This window comes from Hemicordylus capensis, chromosome 3 (assembly GCF_027244095.1).
Source record: "Hemicordylus capensis ecotype Gifberg chromosome 3, rHemCap1.1.pri, whole genome shotgun sequence".
In the NCBI taxonomy this organism is placed as follows: Eukaryota; Metazoa; Chordata; class Lepidosauria; order Squamata; family Cordylidae; genus Hemicordylus; species Hemicordylus capensis.
Genome location: NC_069659.1, coordinates 66,749,013 through 66,769,784, shown reverse-complemented (window position 1 = coordinate 66,769,784; position 20,772 = coordinate 66,749,013). Strand labels below are relative to the sequence as shown.

Here is a 20,772-nt window from a genome sequence, read left to right as displayed (position 1 = left end):
AGGGCGACCGCCCCAGGTCCCGCTCGTCTAACCCCCATTAGAATTAACTGGAAGGGGGCCCCACACTGGCTGATTTGCCCCCGGACCCTGCCAAGGCTCTCTAAGGACAGCCCTGCTCTTGCCTCTGAACTTCTTGGCGGGGATAACTTCACTCAGTCACTTTAGGGAATGTTTCTCTCTGGGTATGGCTTTTACAGTAAAGGCAAAAAAATATATATAAAATGCCCGCATCAAGGTCAATAAAGAAGTAGGGTAGCTGCAGCCTGGGTGTCAGAGAGAGTTCTTCGTTTCAGAAAAAGAAACAGGTCATGAAAAAGAGAAGCAGCAAGATAGAAACTTTAGGTCTAGACAGAAACTTTGGAACCGATACGTCTATGCTTGCAAAACACTGGGGCGAGGCAGAAAAGATTACTCACACTAAAGATGTCCAGTGACCAGTATTAGGATGACCATCAGCAGAATGGAAGAAACTAGGTTTTAATCTCTAGTTTTGATTGCTAGCATCCCAATATATGCTGAAGATAGAACAAAGCTCACAAAACCCGTTTGGGCAACTTAGGGAAATTCCTCAGTTTGAACCAGATAAACTCATATTCAAAATATTGAATTCTTAATTTCTGGTTTTATTCCTTATAGGAATGATCCCCTGAATCCATCAAATAAGCACCATTATTATTGTAATAATTAAAATTGTTTACATAATGCTTTTGAACAACAAAAGGGTTCCTAAAGCAGTTTGAACCATGCTTTCATACTTTTAGTTATGCAGTCTGGAAAGATCTCACAAACTAAGGGAAATTCAAAGGAACAATCAACTGCCTGCAAGGGAAAACCTGCCTCCATCACTGAATTCCACCTATTCCGCTCTAATCCCTTGCCCCACAGCCATAGAATAAACTCTGTGGGAGTTTTTGACTGATTAAGTGCCATCAAATCGGTGCCGACCCTTAGCGACCACATAGATAGATTCTCTCCAGGATTATCTGTCCTGTAGAAGTGACTGCTTTTTAAATTTTACATATAAACAAATTGTGCTTTTACTGATTGTAAACCACTTTGGTCACTGATGTGAAAAAGTGGTGGTGGTGGTGGGGGGAATCAATCAAGGGAAGATACCAGCAATAGTTACTAAGCTGGCCTGAACAGGGACTTCATTCTTTTCCTGCCAAGTCTAAGAGACTTGAAAAGGCTCCTCTTTGCTCAGTTTTCAGGGATAACGATGACTCTCGAGTTCCATCAGCAACTGTGCATTGGGCAATTAAACCAACCTGACCAGCACTACTATAAAGTTATAACCTAATAGGAACTTATTTAAATCAGTTTAGAATATATGCTAGCCTTTCTGGTTATGGTGTCAGTGAACTTGACATCCGTTTATTGTTGACTATATTGCTTTACTTTAAATCACAGGTAGCTGTGTTGGTCCATTCAAAAAAATAAATACAAAAGCCACACTCTCTATTAGGACCAAACAAAATGACACAAAGTTTTAAGCAAACTTAAGTGTGATTCAATACACTCTGGAGACAGAACTGTAACTGCTAGGCATTTATATCAAACATGGGAGAAGAGTTATGGTTCCTTTGTCCCAGTAGCTCTGGGCACATCCTGAAACCAGTGTATAGCACATTTGGAGGCTAATCCAACTAGGCCTGCAAATGTGCTACACACTGGTTTCAGGAGGCACCCAGGGCTCTTCCTATACTCCATCTCAACACTGCTGTAAACTGAAAATGTTTGATCTCCTAAAATATGCTCATTCCCCTCACCCCCATTTTTTGTTCTGTTTTGTTTGTTCAACTTCCAGCCTCAAGAGTTCTGGAGAACTCAAAAACATGCTTCAGACTTTGGTGTCATTTTGGATGGTCCTAATAAAGGCATTACCAGATTGTGGTATTTGGATTTTTCTTTCAGATTCTAGCTTACGGTTTATTTAAAAGGTTGGTATACATAATCTGTCTCCATTATTTTAACACTTCTCCCCATTAAAACTTGTTCATTTATAACTATTTAAAAACTTTCTTCTGACCCGATTTATGATCCAGAGAGTTTTGCTAACTGACATTCCAGCAAACAAGGGCACACTTTGAGGAGGAGAACCCAGTAACTGGTCATTAGGCCATTTCCCATCAAGCTCTTCTTGGCTTGCCAGATGGCTGAATAGTCCCTGTCTTTTGAATGTCCTGTCATTCACATAGGGCTAAGGAAGACTTAGGAGGACAGTGCACTGCAAGACAAGCATCTTCAAGGACACCATAATACCTTTTCCAGTCAAGTACTAAGTCTTTATAACTTCAGTAGTGTGTTGAATTGAAGCCCAAGTCAATGGCATGGTCAGGATTAGTAGTTTGAAATGTCTAGGCCAGGGACAATGGACTATTATGACAAAGAATATTTATATACCACTTTTCCAACAAAATTCTCAAAGCAGTTAGACAGACAAAGACGGAACCGTGTTCCAAAAGGGCTCACAATCTAAAAAGAAAGGTAGACACCAGTAACCACCACAAGTGTGTGCTGTAATGGAAAGATCAACCTGGGTTTGTTAGCAAAGGAATTCTACCCGGACAGATGGCAAGAAGTGAGATAAAAGATGTAGGAAGAGGTAGAGAGGGACTCAAATAGGCACAGGAAGGTAGTGCAGTATTGACAGTAGCTCTTGAGGAACAACCAGATATAGCCTATTGCTCTGGAAAGAGATGCAAGCTACCCCAGGAATATTTATACCTAGAAGGAGCAAACTGCCAGCTAGAAAGGTAGATCCATGCAGAGTGGCAATGCTTCAGAACCAGAGCCCTCTGCTGGTCCATGCCTGTAAGTGAGATGACGCAAGGAACATCTACTCCAATCTGTTAAAAATGATCTAGGTTGAAACTGACACTTTTGCTCTTTGATGTTCATCTTCCCCATGCACTCCACATGAGGAAGGAATTAGATGCTCCAAGAAACATGGAGATGCCACCATTTGGTCTCTCTTGCTCTCTCCCTACTTCCTGGTAATGTATAATTAATACACTGCTGTGATCTCATGGTGCTGTTAATTCTTCCCGCCTCTGAAACTATACATCAAAAAGGGAGGCACATAAAGCAGCAGTAACTCTGTATTTCTTATAGCATTTAGATTTGGCTTGTGTTTCCAGGATAATATGTATGGGTCCGAGAAGGTGAATGCACACAAGCTTCAAAAAGGAAAACGGGCTCCTGCATCTCCAGTCACTAAACAAAGTGGGTGTAATTATTTCTCCTGCCAATGCAAGAACAATATCTGAATCAATGGAATTAATACCTCACAGACTTCGAAGAGGAATGCATACACCTTACATCTACCAGAATTACATAAGTTTAACAGCACCTTTTGAACTCACCCAGTGCATTGATGGATACGGCAGAGCCATTATGTCGCTCCCCAATCATCTGCCACTCCCCATCGATCCTACGTGTCCACTCTGTGATACGGCACTCATAATGGCCCTCATCTGCCTTGAGGCTGTTGAAGATTTCAAGTGTGAAAGATCCAGGACGTATCTGCTCCATCTGGATCTCACCGTAGCTACTGCGCTCAGCATAAGAGGGGCCTGGATGAAGTGTGCCATCCCGGTCAAGCTGCACAATGTCACTGCGACGGTTCTGCTTGTCCACAAGTTGCCAGGTGACAGAGAGGCGGTTTTGGGGTCTAAAACCGGTACGCACACTGCAACCAAATCTCAAGTTTTCTCCTTCCAGAACATTGCTGGCATTGTTGGTCACTTCCACTGAGATATTGGTCTCTGCAGTAAATGGAAGAATAGAAGATTACTGTCAAGGCTGTTTGGGCCAATTCATATGGGCGTTCCAATGGGTAGTTTTCCTCCCAGAAAGTTTTCCTCCAGTAGCTCGCAAATGTGCATATGGTAATATGTGTCAAAATGGACTGTGTGGAGAAATGTATGTGATTTGGCAGTATATGGATACCAATCAAGCAATGTATAAGATTGTGACCACTGTAAAAAGAAATTGCTTACCAAATGTATAATTGGATAAAATATTCTTGTTTCTCTCCGAGATGATATGCCTGGGAACATTCATGAGTAGTCATGCGGAGAAACACGTCTCATAGGACATATATGACAATCAATTTTGTCTCCTTTATTATTTCAGGTATGTGCCTAGAACATTATTACTGGTGCTAATTTTGATAGCCAGGACAAATTTTAGAGTATCCTAGAAATACTCTAGAGAACAAAAACCCAGCCTTTTTTTTTTTTTTTTTTTTGGCATCTGGGCCAATGGGAATCTGCCCAACCCAGGTATTCCAACTCTGGGTAATCGAGGTCCTCTATCCAGCTCCAAAATCGATGCAGACAGAGATTACAGCAATCCTACCTCTGTCGTTGATCGTCTGCATGCAATACAGCCTTCATGCCATTCCTAGGTGCTGGCAGTCATTTTTATCGAAGAGTTCTGTGACTAGAGGTCTCCTCCGCTGGACCCCTCTAGCCTCGGGACTAATAAAAATGGCTGCCAGCAGACACAGTTTTGTTTTCGCTTCTCGGAGCACCGGGATCGTCTGTCATCTGCAGGTTAGTTGCCAGAGACACGTGGCGCCTCTGCTCATGTGCAGGCATCAGGGTAATGGATCTTCCTACTCCCAGACAGGAAGCAAACTGGCAGCCAATGAAGTTAACACAGGATGGGTGTAAAACTCAAGAAGTTACTAGAGCCCACAAGCATCCTTGTGGCAGCATTCTGGACTGGCTGAAGCTTCCAAACCATCTTCAAGGACAGCCCCACATAAAGCACATTGCAGCAATCCAATCTGGATGTTACTAGTGCATGGTAAATGACTGAAGTCAGAGCTGGCTTCTCCAAGTAGGGTCACAGCTGGCATACCAGCCGTAGCTGCTAAGAGTCAATACACTGCTGCCATCTGTGACTCCAAGGTCAGTGTCGGGTCCAGAAGTACACCCAAGCTGCTAACTTGGTCTTTCAGGGGGGAGCGTGACCCCATCCAAGGCCAGATTTATCTTACCACTCGGATAATTAGCGGTAAGAGCACTTTTAAGTTGTTGTTTTTTTGCTCCTATCCAATCCAGAACAGCCTGAAGACACTGGTTCAGGACATCCACTGCCTCCCTGTTTTCAGCTGACTTAGATGATAGCCAGAGCTGGATATCATCAGCATATTGATGACACTGCAACCCAACCCAGTGGTTTCATGTACATGTTAAAGAGCATGGGGAACAGAATAGAACCCTGTGGCATCCCAATGGGTAGAGCAGGCATTCCCCAGCATCACCTAAGTACAGCTCCCCAAGGTAGGACCAGAGTCATTGTATCATGGTGCCCCCAAGTACCAACCTGGCGAGGAGGCCCAGAAGGATATCAGTATCAAAGGCCACTGAGAGGTCTAGAAGAGTCAACAGGGTCACACTCCCCTAGTCTATCTCCCCACACAGATCATCCACCAAGGTGACCAAGGCAGTTTCTGCTATATATCCAGGCCAGAAGCCAGACTGGAAAGGATCCAAATAATGAGTTTCATCCAGGACCATCCAGAGCAGAGATGCCACCACACACTCCAATACTTTGCCCAGAAACAGCAGGTTAGAAGCCAGCCAAAAGTTGTTTAAGATGGCCAAAAGGGCCTCATGTCTGGATATTTCAATTTTTTATGGCTCTCAGCAGAAACTCTAGTCCGTGCCATCGTAAACTCTTGCCTTGACTACGTCAAACTTCTCCTCCCATTTCCTGTTAGAACTTAGGTTTGAGACCCCTGAGCTAGGCTTTGAAGAAATGCAGAAGAGTCAGAGTGTGTAGTTCCATACTTATCTTACCAGCCCAATCCTAAACCAAAGTAACTCCGAAGGGAGTTACGTTGAAATAAATTGGACTTGCCTCAAATTAAGTGTGTTTCAGATTGCATCCCAAACTTTCAACCCTTCCAAAAGAGACATAAGGTGTTTCATTATACAAAGGCCTTCAGTAAATGCATATACAGGAATGTTATTAAAAGTATATTTCTAAGTACTTTAAGCAGAAACTGTTCATTATCTTTCTGATATATATGACAAGTGGTTTGAATTTTTCTAGTTTGTTAGCATTATGCATTGTTAGTTTTGATGAGGTTTCTGAGTTTATCTGGTGTAAGATCCTTTGAGTGAAGTGACACAAAAATCTAATCAGCCCTCTACAAATTATGGTCCACAAAAGCCAAGGACAAAAGTCACCCCAAGAATTGCCTGTGACACAGGCATGCTGCAGCCCTCCTTTCTCTCACCCAATAGAAGGAATAAAGACTTCCACTTACTAAGAGGCAGGACTGTGATGGGTGTGTTCTTTGGCCGTTTGCTTTCTCCATCAATGAATTCCCCAGTTGATGTCTTCAAGCGCTCTGTCACACGACAGTTGTATTTGCCGCTGTCCTCCAGGCGAAGTCGGTAGATTTTTAGAATATAGACACTGTCACTCTCTTTGGCCACTTTCAGTTGCCCCAGAGCTTCTCGCTGAGCAAACTCATTGTTAAGGACTGGCACAGCATTGGCCCCAAAGCTAGCGATCAGGGAACTGTTGAAGGCCCATGAGATGGAGAAGTATCTCTTTGCAACATTCTGCACTTCCAGAATGCACTTGAACTCCACTGGCTCACCTACTGTGTATGTGCGCTTCTCTGTCTCAAGTCGGACATTGATATCCATATCTAAAAGGAATAGAAGACACACACATACACTCACACGCATCCAAAATGAAATTGTGCCACAGCACTGAACGCACAGAAAAAACCAACAAGAACTGGAACAGGCAGCAAGACATTTCTATGCCTCTTTTAGATCTCCCTCTCAGCAATTTCTCCTCCCACTGGATTCTACTCACCTCTCCAAATGCTATGCCTCCATCTATGTCATATATACATAGATTAACACAGACAGAAAAAGTGTTTAGTGGAAGCTAATTTAAAGCACAATTCTTTACTAGCCATACAGAGAGAGGGGGGAAAGGCTGGACAAGGGAGTATTTCTTTATGGTATTTCTACACCATATCCTGAAATACTGAGATATTATTCCATAATTCCTAGTCTATATATTTTGATTTAAAGGCTGAATTGTGCACCAGCTTAGCAATTAACTTTTCATGGACCTTGTGCACTCTATCCAGATACCTTGTCTTGGCACTAAATTATGGTTTCACCCACTAAAAGAATCATGAGATAGATAAGTGGTTTGAAAGTGGGGGGAAATCAGCAAATCCTACCCAAACTAGAATGAGTACTACTAACTGATTAGGCCAAAAGGAAGACACCATCGTTCAAAAAGGAGCACAACAAAGGACAACACCAACACAGGGTAAAATGTTGTTTAGTAAGACACTGAAAGGAAAGTAGTAGAGCCTTGACTCTATATAAATCCAAACAGGTATGTTCAATACATATTCAGTGATAGTAATTGGGCAGAAAAGCATTAAATAGATTCATATTCCTATCCCACCACATTATACAGCAGCCATAATTCATTGCAGAGAGAAGATAAGTGAACACCATTCACATGCCCAGATATATAATGCACCCTTTATACATATCAGAAGTTTTAAAATATTTTTAATATAGTAAGAAATATAGTAGGCCATACTTATTTTAGCATCTTAAAGCAAAAAGGAAATGTTTAGAATTGTTAGATGTCTGGGTTCTGCCTCTGAAAACAAAATGCACACACTTTGTTAGATTTTGTACAAAATTGCCAAATTACTTTTCAATAGACTATTTCCAAAGAACTACATTTGCTTCTCAAGAGACAATTTCTCTATTGAAACTCCAGACAACTAAAAATGCCAACTTTTCTTTGCAACAAAGCAGTGCATGGCCACCTTTGGTATTCTTGCAGCTGTTCAATAGGTCAGCATTTTTGTCCATTCTGGTATGGGTACTTGTTATTTTAGGAACACATTAATGCATTTCACAGAGTTCCTAATACCTGAAACATCTTGATTTTGTCTACTCAGCATATCATAACTAGAAAGGCTCTTGTGGGACATAAAAATGTAAAGCCCACTTTCATCAATTATGGTAACATCCATAACAACTCCATGACAATTCCTCCTAAACAGATGGAGGAATGTTGTATAAGTGAAATGTCTTATTCTGAATTCCTTCTCAAGAGCGTCTTGGGTTCTACATTATTGGAAGAAGAGAGGCAGACTGGATAGCAGAGAATGAAAAAACAAGTGGACAGCAGAAGAATTAGGGAGGGGCTGTAGCTCAATGGAAGAGCACATGCCTTGCAAGTAGAATGTCCCAGGTCTGATCCCTGCCATCTCTCCAGGGATCCGGAGGGCTGTGAAACTCCGGAGAGGTTTACAACACACTACAATGCTATCAGTATTATGCTAGATCAGGGATTCTCAACGTGTGGGTCCCCAGATGTAGTTGGACTTCAACTCCCATAATTCCCAATCAAAGGCCACTAGGGCTGGGCATTATGGGAGTTGAAGTCCAGTAACATCTGGAGACCCACACGTTGAGAAACCCTGAGCTAGATGGATCAATGTTCTTACACAGTATAAGGCAGTTTCATATACATGGTCACAACATAAAAAGAGAAGAGAAGACTTTTCTCTGTCAAGAGAGTTGAAGGAGAAAAGAAAGAAGAAAGGGAATCTGAATTTTGAAGTGGGGGCGGGGAGAGATCAAAAATGCTGAAATAGTATCCCTGAAATAAGAGCCATATGGATAAGCCATAAAAACACATGCTGAAAATCATTTAGTGTGGGTTGGTTACTTCTTAACACCTTTTAATGACCCTGATATACTCACAATCCTGGTGGTTAAATAGCAGTAAACAAGTGGGTGTTTTCCACTCTGGCAAAATATGCTAGGGGCAAAGCAGGGAATTCTACATGAGCAATTGTGAGTGGGAAACCAGCAGGTGGAATGGCAATTTTTCCACTGCATCCCCTGCTCTCTCTCTCTCACTCATAAATATAGGCCTCCCAAGCCAACAGCGCCTGCCACACCTTCCTCCAAAAGGAGTGGGGAGAACAGAAATTGGAAGCGATTCCCCTTTTTAAATTAAATACACTTACCCCAAAAGGCCTAACTCTGCCAAATTTAACCAGTAATGGCCTCAGATCATGATAAATACAGCGAGAGTGTAGTTCTGCTGCAGTCAGTCTTTAGTTTATTCAAGCTTCACCAGTTTAAAATTAAACGTGACCGATAATAGTTACAGAACTCTGTCCTCAAATCTTTGGAGAAATTATTCAGCCAAAATTTAGCTGTTATGATATTTGCAGGCAGAAAATGAAGCCTAGAGATTTAAGTCACTCACTCGGTAATTCAACCTATGAAACACTTCTTTGTATACTAATCTTTCCCACAGCCAACTCTATTCATTGTTCTACTTCTCCTTCCCGGAAAAAACCCAAAGCCAAAGAGAATGTTAAAGCCAATAGAAAGGGAGAAAGCAACAACTTGGCACTAACCAGTTCCTTCCACATAGACCATGGTGCCCTCTGAGCGCTTGTGAGTCATTGCGAACCAAGTGTCGTCAGGATCCTGAATCCACTCAGCTGCCTCACAGTAAAACTCGCCCTCATCAGAAGACTGCAGGTTATAGATTGTAAGCTTGGACTGAGTTTCACCCACTTTATCCAGGCGTATATCTCCACTGGCGTGTCGTTGGGCGTAATCGCTTCCTGCACGCAATACAAAATCACGGCTGAGGGAGATGACCTCCACAGCAGGCTCAGCTGCTTTCTGTCTGTACCAGGCAACAGAAACATGGCTGTGCTGTACTGTACTCTTCGACACCTCGCATTTCAGTTCCAAAGAATCATGTTGCACTTTGTTTAGGGTCTGGGCTTCTGAGGTCACCCGCAAGGAGTCAGGAATAACTGCAGTAAAGAGATGGAAAAAGAAAAAAGAATGGCTATTGGTGATAAATGCAACTACAGACATATCCTGAGTAGAGCAAACAACATCTAGGACTTCAGATGCACTGGGGAGAGGTTTTCATCATCAGAGTGGGAAGGCACTTGGAAGGATCATAGCTCAGGGGGACAGTCCATGTGTGTCAGATGGAAGACAGCCTGGCTTCAATAATCAACATTGCAATTAAGGGACTCTGTAGAGAACTCTGGAAAAGGCCTCTGCCAAAGAAACTGAGGCCAGAGTTGAACCTAATAGATTAGATAGAGAGTTGACCTGTACCAACAAAGCACTTTCTCATAAGAAACCACACTTAATTCTCAAATGAATCTCCCCAAAGTGTTGTTAGCTAAAATATACTTACCTGCAGCATATTTTGCAGCACTGTGTTTTCCTTACCCATTTGGGATCCACAAGTCTATACAGCAGAACCCTGTTATTTGCAGGAGTCTAGTTCTGTGCGGAAGGGGCATGGATAGTGAATCCGTGAATAATAGGGGCATTAAACTGCCCCTATTAACTTGGCAAAGAGGCACCTTTTAACATGGTGATTCTCTTTATTTAGCAGGGGGAGAGTAACTGGCCCTGTCCACCTCCAACACAGTACCTCCAGTGACTGTTGCTGGTGTCTATCTGATGTTTTGTTTTAGATTGTGAGCACTTCAGGGTCAGGGTTCCAGCTTATTTATTTGTTTGTTATTTCTCCTTGTAAACTGCCCTGAGCCATTTTTGGAATGGCGGTATAGAAATCGAATGAATGAATGAATTAAAGTGAATTTAAATTGGAGGGTTAGGTTGCCACACTGTCCAAAATCACACACACCCCATGATAAAACAGGCCAAATAAAGTGCCCTACCATGCTTCACTGCCCTTAAGGAGTCCAAGGATGCCCCTCATGAGCAAAGAAGTCACCAAAAATTGGCCAAAAATCACACACACTCCCTTAAAACACACACCATAAAATGGTTCCTAAACTCAAAATGGCGACCAGAAATGGCCTCAGGGGTCATTTCCAGCCACCCCCGAGCCATGGGTTTAACCCCTTTTCTGCCAATTCCCCTGTGAATGTTGAGGTTGGGTATCCATTACCTGACCACGGATACGTGAATCTATGGGTGCTGAACCCATGATTTAACAAGGTTCTCCTGTACTATATTAAACATCATGTTCCTTTATTTACTATTGCACAATTGAATAGGTCCAGCTCATTTTTAAAATATCTATTATACGTAGCTTAGCTTTCCTCTTCTTAACTCCTGCCCCCTGCTAACTGATCAAAGAGGCATCTTTTTAAAGTGGTGATTATCTTTATTGAGTACAGGGGCAGAAAGTGGGCCTATCCATCCCCAGTACAGCATCCCTCCAGTGGCTGTTGCTGGTGTCTAATTTTTTATGTTTCTTTTTTAGATTGTGAGCCCTTTGGAGACAGGGAGCCATTTAACTTATTTATTTGTATCTATGTAAACGACTTTGGCAACTTTTGGTGAAAACTAGTATATAAATATTTGTAGTATTCGTCGTAATTCCAGCCCTGGTCTTATCTACTCAGATCTTCCTGAACAATTACTCCCTTGGTTTTTCAGGATTTATATTACCCTAGCAAGTTTTGTTGTTGTTTCTTTAATCTTATTCCAAAAAAGCCATGGGGTAGAATTTCTCTCTTCTTTGCTTAGCCCTTTCATAATTTAACAATGCCTATAAGCAAAATTAAAGTCTTGCATTTGTAGGAAAACTCTCTATTGTAAGGACAGCAAACTATAGTATCAAATGCATGTTCCTGCAACTTAAGCACTAGCTGTAGAGTCAATATGTAAGCACCTTCCCAGGTGCTGTGGTTTGCATGCAGAGACCGCACAGCCATCACAAATTTCTTGTGCACAATCCAGATGACATCCCTCAGCAAGTGTTCCTATTCCTAAATAAGTAAAATAAATCACAATGTTCCAGAATTCAAACTGGTAAATGAGTTGCTAGGAAACTGTGAATATTCTCCCTAGCCAGTACAAAAACTGGATGTATTCATACTTCCCAGCTCACACTCTTAGCCACATTATACCAGCAGCATTTATGGCATAGGCACTTACTGGATGGTACTGATGGTATCACTGCAAGGAGCATTACAAGTGCCACACATCTCCCCCTACCCCAACCCTGGCCATTTTTAAACAACCAATCTTCTCAGAAAATGTTTTCCTTTGTTTTGCCTTTTCCCCTTCTACAGTATTCTCTTCACAGTTCTGGAGCACATCTCTCCTATAGAAAAGTACCTTCCTATACACTTTCCATTATGTGGGGATATGGATTTTGCCAAATATGGCTAAGGTGGGTAAGGCTCTTACAGATAAAAAAAGACCCTGTGGGGAAAGGACAAAGCCTAGGCAGATCTTATCTTACACATTCACAGAGTAAATGACAAATGTTACAAAAAATAATTCTCTCTCGTTTTCAGTTAATAAAGCATCTCAAGTAACACACCAAGGCACAACAGAACAAAGTACGTTCTTTGTGAAAGTGGATTAGATTCTATATTAAACAAGAAAAGGTTTTCAAACAGAATATACTATTTACATGTGCTTCTCTTGCCCTACTGAGCAGAATGCAAAACTGAGGGGTGGTTTAGGTGGGGCAAATGGGACCCACCAACAGGCAGGAAAATTCTGATTGGGCAACTGATTATTTATAGGGCTTCATCAATTAGTCAGATGTACGGCTTAAAAACATTCTGATCAGCTAAAAAGGTTATCCTGATGAACCAGGCAGCAGATCTAAACTTTAATTGAACTTTTATATTTAAAAAACCTACAGACACAGTCACAATCTTAGAATAGGAATTGCCTCCTGCATGGTATCAAAGGTGGAAATGTCTCTTTTAATATAAGTGGTCTCTGCTGCAAAAAATTCACCAACTAAACACAAAGAAGACTTTTTCTTTCTAACTATGGAAACATATGCAGAGTTTAAAAACAGACAGATTACAACTCATCAACCGAACTTTGTCCATTTGTTCCCTCCATGCATATTGTGAACACTCAGCGGGGGAATAAATTGTACCCACTAGCCATGCCCCATCTGCATTTAGCAGTGGCATGGAAGGGGCTTCTATGCATGTAACATGCAGAGGTTGGGGAGATGGGACAAGTGGGCAAAATCCTGCTCCTCTCACTCCAGCATAGAAGTGAATAATGAACAGGTTTTAAGATTTCTTTAACTATGTGACAGCTCTAGTTATTTAAAGTACTTCCAAACCTTATGTGACTCTCCTTCCTCATAGAATATAATTTTTCATCACTGACTCTGAAGCCCAAAGGCAGGCTGATGGAAGCGCAGATAAGCCAACTTCATAGCCTTACCAATACACTTCCAGTCCTGGAACAAGCTGACTTGAAATAAAAACAACGTAATTGATCATGTTTTAATTTTGCTCAGCCAAATGAATCCAAAGAATTACACACACACCCCCGTTACCATGTACCATATTCTTTGCTCCCTTCTAGTGGCTTATATCATCTGTTTATTTAAAATTGTATTGAGATACAGATTCATGGGGAGGATTTATATTTTGTTTCTCACATGCTTTTTCTGCTCAGCATGATTGATTACAGATGGAAAAAATGTGGCAACCACCCCAACGAATACAATATACCTTTCCCCCAGGATTCTCACACATTAAAACACAGGATTTTAACCCTAGGGGGTGTACAACATGACATGAGTAAATATCAGTTGTAGGACTAGCAGACGATAAGGATGGATTTAAAGGGATCAGAAGCACTGAACACCTGATTCCCAAACATTAGGGTTCTCTTGATAAAGGCCCTGGGGGGATTTTCACAGAGTCAATGTTAGCTCTGGTTCAGGGATATGTGAGCCAATTCTGTATTTACTAATTACACAACAAACATGACAAACTCAGTGGTGTGCTGTGCTGTCCCAGGGCTAGTATTGGTATATGAAAAAGTCTCAAATATATGCATATCTCAAGGAGAATATAATTATCTGGTATTCTATCCTCCTTGCACTTCTCCACAACTGTTCCTTTGAGGCATATGCCATGTGTGTGCCTATTATTGTTCCAGGTTACTAATAAATGGAACAAGCAGCAACTCAGTACTTCACCCATGATTCTGATGTATTTTAGAATTCTCATTTAAAACCAAATATGAATAATTTCAAAAGCAGATTAGCTGTGTTATGCCCTGCAGCCATGGCACTCTCTTGCAACTTAAACATAATGAATCAAATTAAGTCTGATGTAAATCTGTACAGAAATCAGTGGCAGCTGGTGGTTCCTGGGGCCTGTGGGGGGCACGGGTGCTAGGCAGGGCAGGTGATGGGTGGAGCCACAGGTAGTGAGAAGTGGAGCGAATTGTGGGCAGCTGCAGAGACGGAGCCAGGACTAGGCGGGTACCTTAGCAATAACTGGCTAAGTGTAGATTTGTAACTAACGAATGGGATCAAAACACACACCTCAATTGCTTATCAACAGAGAAAGAGAATTATGGAAGACATCAGTTCCTTTATAGTTGCTATAACAGGACTACAGTAGTGTCTAGATTTTTCCGTTCCTACTTCTAACTGAGAGGTAGGAACAGAACCACTGTAGAACAGTGCACCTAACCCCACCTCCCTTGGGCAAACCAGAAGGAAACCATGGTCTATGGTATCAAAAGCCACCAAGAAATCCAAAAGGATCAGCAGAGTCATAGTCCCTCTGTCAATACCTAATTTGACATCAATTAGGCCGACCAAGGCAGTCTCAACCCCATAGCCCACTCGAAAGCCAGTTTGAAATGTGTCTAGACAATCAGTTTCCTCCAGGACTGTCCAGAGCTGAGAGGTCACCACCCTCTCAATCACCTTGCCCAACCATAGGAGATTATAGCTGGATTTTGAGGGGTCCAATGCAGGTTTTTTCAAGTGTGATCTAATGCTAGCCTCCTTAAGACAAGGAGGTATCCTACCCTTCCTCAGAGAAGCATTTATGATGTTTACCAGACCCTCTATGGCAATCTGACTGTTAGATAAAATAAGCCAAGTTGGGCAAGGGTCAAGAGAGCAGGTGGTAGGACACACAGTCCAAAACAGTTTGTTACATCCTCAGAAATCACAAACTGAAAGTTATCCAGTCTGACCACATAAGAGGAGTTGCTTGACACCTCCATAAGAGACCAACTGTAGAATCTAGTTTGGCCCCAAACAGAGATTTTGGCAGGGAAAAAATATTTAAAAGCATCACAGTGGGTAACCGATGGTTCTAAATTTGGATTCGGGGGGATGGGGTTTGTATTAGCCATCTTAAGGAGGCTAGCATGTCTTAAGGAGGCTAGCAACCCTAGACAACTTCACTGGAGGTGAAATTGCAGATGCAATACGGGCAGAACAGAATTGCTTCTTTGCCACACATATTGCTAGAGGACAGATATTCAGAAGTGCTCCATGTTGTAACCTAATGGATTTGAGTAGAGTCTTTCTCCATTTGTGCTCTAGTCATCTACCTCGCCACTTCAGCTACTGTAATTCTTCCAAATACCATGGGGCTAATTTTAAAGCAGGTCAGAGAAGATGCTTAGGAGCGATTGTGTCTACTGCCCTAGTGAGTTTGTTATTCCAACTTTGCACAGGAGCATCAACAGAATCATCGGCAGAGCCAACTCAAAACCCTTCCAAGGTTTCTTGGAAACCTAATGGGACCTTCATCCCTACAGAGGTGGTTTGTAGTTGCAAGTCCTACCTTAACCAGTTGGTGGTCCATTCATTACACTGGGGAAATAACAGGAGTCCCTGCCAGTATTCTCTTCAATTTTTTTCATCTGTGGGCGGAATGAGTTTTGTTCTGGGCAGCAGTAACAAGGCAGTGTGTGCACACATGCATTCAGAGTAGGGCCTTTTTTATTTAACCTGAACGGGACCTAAAATTAACTGAACAGAAATTAAAAAAACTTGTGACTGTGCACACCTTAGAGGGAACACTGGTCCCCATCTACAGAACACCACCCTGATCAGAGTAAAAGACCAAATTGAGTGTGAGACCAACAACATACATCAGTCCAGAGACCACCTGAGATAGACCCATAGTTGTCATCGCCACTATGAACTCCGGAGTTGATCCTGACAACTCAGTCCCATAGTAAGCATTGAAGTTCCTCAGCTCCAACAATCTGGACTCCTCCAATGACAACCCTTCAACCAGGTCTGTTAGTTCAGGGACTCTGTTGAACAACAGGTGATCTGTACAACAACAATAGTCCCAATCTATCTGTGGTCCCTAGGCTTAGATACGGACATGGTCCAATTTGCCAACATAGATCCTGGTAAGCAAGACTGTATCCTTATATACCATAGCCACACCACCTCCCCGCCCACATCCTCTCACCGGCTCCACCAAAGAGTATCCTGCTGGGAGAAGGTGGGACTAGACTGGACCACCAGCCTCCCCCGACCAGGTATCTGTAATGCATAGGAGGTCAGCTCCTTCATCAAACCACAAATTATGGATGATCTCTAGTTTGTTTTGGACTGACCTGGCATTACTAAGTGGCAAGGTGAGGCTCTGTGGGAGATTGGTGAGACTGTTCACCAAGGTCAAAGAACTGATAGTCCAGCTGGAAGGGAAAATAGCTATTCGGTTTATGATCTGCCTTCCCCTGTAATGGCCTGCTAATCTACCAACACCATATTTTTGTCAATTCTCAACCACCAGTGTTCCCTCTAAGGCGTGTGCGTGCACTCACACTTTTTTTTTTTAATGTCCACTGATCTAATTTTAGATCCTGCTCAGGTTGAATCACAAAGGTCCCACTCAGAATGCACGTGCGCAGACACTGCCTTGATACTGCCACCCAGAACAAAACCCATTCCGCCCACAGATTAAGAAGTTAGAGAGAATACTGCCGACCACCACTGGAATGGCCACCTCTGAGTCCCCCAACCCCATCTCTGGACAACCCAAGACACCTATACAAGACACAGTCAATAATAAGGCAAAAATACACCACTATCAGAAGGGCCTGCCCCAGCCCTCAGTGCCAACAATGAATGTCTCTACCAAAGGCTGGCCCCCTTTAGCAGGCAGATGCCTACCAATGAACTGCATCAGCAGCTGCACCCCCAATGCTGCTCTCCATTATAAGGGTCAAAAGTTGGGGGGGGAACACACTGGGTGACTCTCATTCACCCTATGAGCAGAGCAGGCCCAGGTGCTAAATGTTAGGAACAAAGGAAGCTGCCATATACTGAGTCAGACCATAGGTCCAATCTAGCTCACTAGCTACACAGACTGGCAGCAGCTTCTCCAAGGTTGCAGGCAGGGTCTGACCTGCTTGCTTATGAATGGGAGACCTGATGTGTGAGCACTGCAAGATATTCCCCTTAGGGAATAGAGCCACTCTGGGAAAAAGCAGAAGGTTCCAAGTCCCCTCCCTGGCATCTTCAAGATAGGGCTGAGAGAGATCTCAGCCCTATCTTGAAGATGCCAGGGAGGGAACTTGGAACCTTCTGCTTTTTCCCAGAGTGGCTCTATTCCCTAAGGGGAATATCTTGCAGTGCTCACACATCAGGTCTCCCATTCATATGCATCCAGGGCAGACCCTGCTTAGCCAAGGGGACAAGTCATGCTTGCTACCACAAGACCAGCTTTCCTCTCCTAAACATTAGAGCAATTAGGAAGAGGAAAGTAGTCGATAAGCTGCCAGGAGGAAGATCAGGAGAGCTCAGCCTTCAGCTACAGCTTAGACTGCTCTCCCAGCCCAGGAAGTGGGAGGGAAGCCAGACAGAATAAACTCATAACTCCCAGCATTTCCTTCAAATTGCCTCATGGCCTTGCTCTCCGTTATAAGGGGGAAAAGTTGGGGTGGGGAGAAACTCTACCAGGTGACTGGAACTATGGTTCCAATCACTTTTCCTGGTGCCACTCAGCTTTGATTTCACCCTTTCCACCCATTTGCACCTCACATCGCTTGCCAACTTTACCTTTTTGTGCCCTGGTTGTTGACACTGAGGAGAAGCCAAGCAATGGTGGCACTGCTTGGAGGCCTTGGGCTTAGAATGAGCCTGGCCTCTCCCCTCAGAGTCAAGATCTTCTGAAAGGGAACTGGCTAGAACATCCCTTGTCTGAGCAGGATCCATGGAAGAGGCAGGTGGAAAGGTAAGAGTGGAAACTGAGAGTGGAAACTTTTTAAAAAAGATTTAATATTTTTAAGGGGTAAGAAGGAGGAAGAGGAAAGAAGAAAAAGAGGGGAAACTGGAGGCCGGATGGAAAGAACGGAAGCAGGAGCTCCAGATGATGAATATAAGCCAGGAGCAAGACTGGAGATCCCTGCTTCCAGGCCCTGCTGGGTGGGAGGCCGGACTTCCTGTTATCTGATATTTCTTCCTGAAGCTAACCAGTCTACTAGGAGCAAGTAGAGGAAGATAACCCTCTGTTACTGATGACCGCGTACACTATGTGAGAACTGGGAAGTACACTAAGGAAGGAAAAGGAAAAATCCAAACAGGCCATCAGCTGTTTGGTAAATGAACAGAAAAACCATGCACCAGCTGACAATCATGTGTAGAGGGAAAGCAAAGCACCACTCACATCCAGAATATATGTGGCAAATCTCCCATGCAAGCCCTACTGAGGTGACTGCACTCAGACAAGAACACTCTTGCCCAAGGCTAATTCATTTGAATGGACCTGCACTGGAGACATTACCACTTCATTATTATTTTTACATTTTTACAGTGTGCTTACGAAGTACAAAGCAGCAGCATTCTGGACAGCAAGCAAGCCTTTCATGGGAAAGAGACAAGAAAAGCATAATGGAAGCCCCCCTTTAAACCAGGAGCTTCAAGAGAGTTAAACCAGACAGCATTTTCACACTTGACATATTAAAGAAAGCTGAAAATACAGATGCTGCTGCTATTTTCAGTCTGATTAGGTGAAAAAGAGGATTAGTAGTTTTGTGGAGACAAGGCAAGGAGAGAGAATTGTGCCATGCTGTTCTATTAAACACAACAGCCACAATAAGGGTGACAATTTCCGTAATATTAGAGCTCACCACTAGGCAGAGTCAGGTTAGGAAGGACTGTAATTGTAAGTGAAGAGATTCAACTAAGCAGCAAAGTTGAAAGAAGGCAAGAGCACAATTGAGAGGAAGGGCTAGCTCCTCTTCTGGAGGTTTATGTTGCTGAATCAAGAATAAAGCTCTTTAATAAAAAGCACACAACAAGTAAATCAAATCGATCTTTATTACTGTCTCAGACCAGCATAAAATATAGGGGTGACACAAGTAGAACTGGCATGCACCCTCATGTGAAAATTCCCCTGAACACACTGCAAGAATCACTATCCCCTTTCTACAGCTAGGTAAACCAAGGCACAGTAATTCAGTGAACTGCTTCTTGCCAGACCTAAAACAGCAGGCACGAGAAAAATACAGTTTGATTATTGTGCCTTGCTAGATACATAGTGAATCCCACAGATTTTTCCCAGAACTTGAACTACCTGAAACTTCTACCTCTGGAGTGGAATAGAAGCAGGGGCGTATCTATGGTAGGGCAGGCGGGGCACGTGCCCCAGGCACCACTTGAAGGGGGGCGCCATTTTTTAAAATTAATTTTTTTTAATGGTCACCAAAAACAAAATGGCCACATGCATGCTCAAATAGCCTCTGTGAGGCCCTAGGCCATGCCAGGCCTTGCAGAGACCATTTGAGCATGCATGGTGGCCATTTTGTTTTCAGCAGCCATTTTCTTAAAACAAAATTATTTTTTAAAATAGCCACCAAACATGCTCAAATGGGCCCTGTGAGGCCCTAGAGGCCAGCGGGGGAGGGGGAACCTTTGCAGACCCCACCACAGCCTATAGGAAGTCCCCCCAAGGGGCTACAGATTTAAAAAAATTTAAAAATTAATATAAGTCACTGTACATATATTCAGATTGGCACTATGTACAGAGAATCAGGGCTTGTAAATACTGAGCTGAAGCTTATGAGCTAGGATTGTATTCATTTGCTCTGACTTTGCTTCTTGTGATAAGTGAGTTATATGTGATGTCTTAATAATATGGTTATTAATGGTGAGTAAGTCTTTGAATCAGTGTGAAATCCTTAGTATTAAGGCCCACTGGGAGTTTCTTGCTCTCTCTGTCTCATTTTAACTGTCTTTCTGAAATACTAGAATATATTCCAAGCAGTGACACAGTTTACTCTACATAACCTTTAATTATTTTCAGAGTATCTGGGAAAAGTCAAATTCTCCATTTATTTTTAAAACTTGCACAGTACAATGCATAATAGAGAATTAGACAAGCACCTCTGTTTAGTTTCCCCAAGTACACCTCCATATAGTATTTGGGTATTTCATGAGCCCCAGCATACTGAAATTTGTAGTTTTCCAGCATTTTTTGGTCTGGCTACATCCACTGCTAAATAGTTTTTGAAAGATTAAAAGATTAACGAGCTTGACTTGTATTTTTCAGCTGATATTATGGTAAAGTTATCTGAAAGATGGGTGTCAGATGTTTGGACAGGGGGCACAATTTCAGTGCTTGCCCTAGGCGCTATTTTCCCTAGATACGCCTCTGAATGGAAGTATATGCTTTAATGAATTACTGCAGATTTTGAGCAGCTTAATAAGCTATTAGTTCAAATCTTAACTTTTATAGAACTGCCTTTTTGCAGTTCTCCATTACTCTCCAGAGGCAGGAAAGCTATTCCAAGAACAGAAACATTCTCTTTTTTACTTTCCTATTTGCCAAGAAGAGATTGAATCCTCCTTTTACTCAGCAATTTCAAGAAATTCACCACCAGCTGATCAGGGCAGCCCAAGATACATGGGATCCTGAGGTTAGGAACAAAATGCCACAATGTCATGCCCCCACCTCCATTTAAAAGA

General features: G+C 42.7%; 1 protein-coding gene across 7 annotated transcripts in view; it reads right to left on the bottom strand.

The window, feature by feature from the left end:
- Window positions 1-20,772, bottom strand: part of IGSF3 (immunoglobulin superfamily member 3) — a 185,355-nt gene that overhangs the window by 60,756 nt on the left and 103,827 nt on the right. For 6 of the 7 annotated variants that reach the window (XM_053309402.1, XM_053309403.1, XM_053309406.1 and 3 more), the window contains exons 4-7: window positions 9,452-9,862; window positions 7,229-7,252; window positions 6,287-6,676; window positions 3,366-3,767 (exon numbers count right to left, since the gene is read on the bottom strand). In XM_053309402.1, the coding sequence (XP_053165377.1) occupies window positions 3,366-3,767; window positions 6,287-6,676; window positions 7,229-7,252; window positions 9,452-9,862 (1,227 nt within the window). The remainder of the gene's footprint in view (window positions 1-3,365; window positions 3,768-6,286; window positions 6,677-7,228; window positions 7,253-9,451; window positions 9,863-20,772) is intronic. The other variant, XM_053309408.1, reaches the window with a different exon arrangement.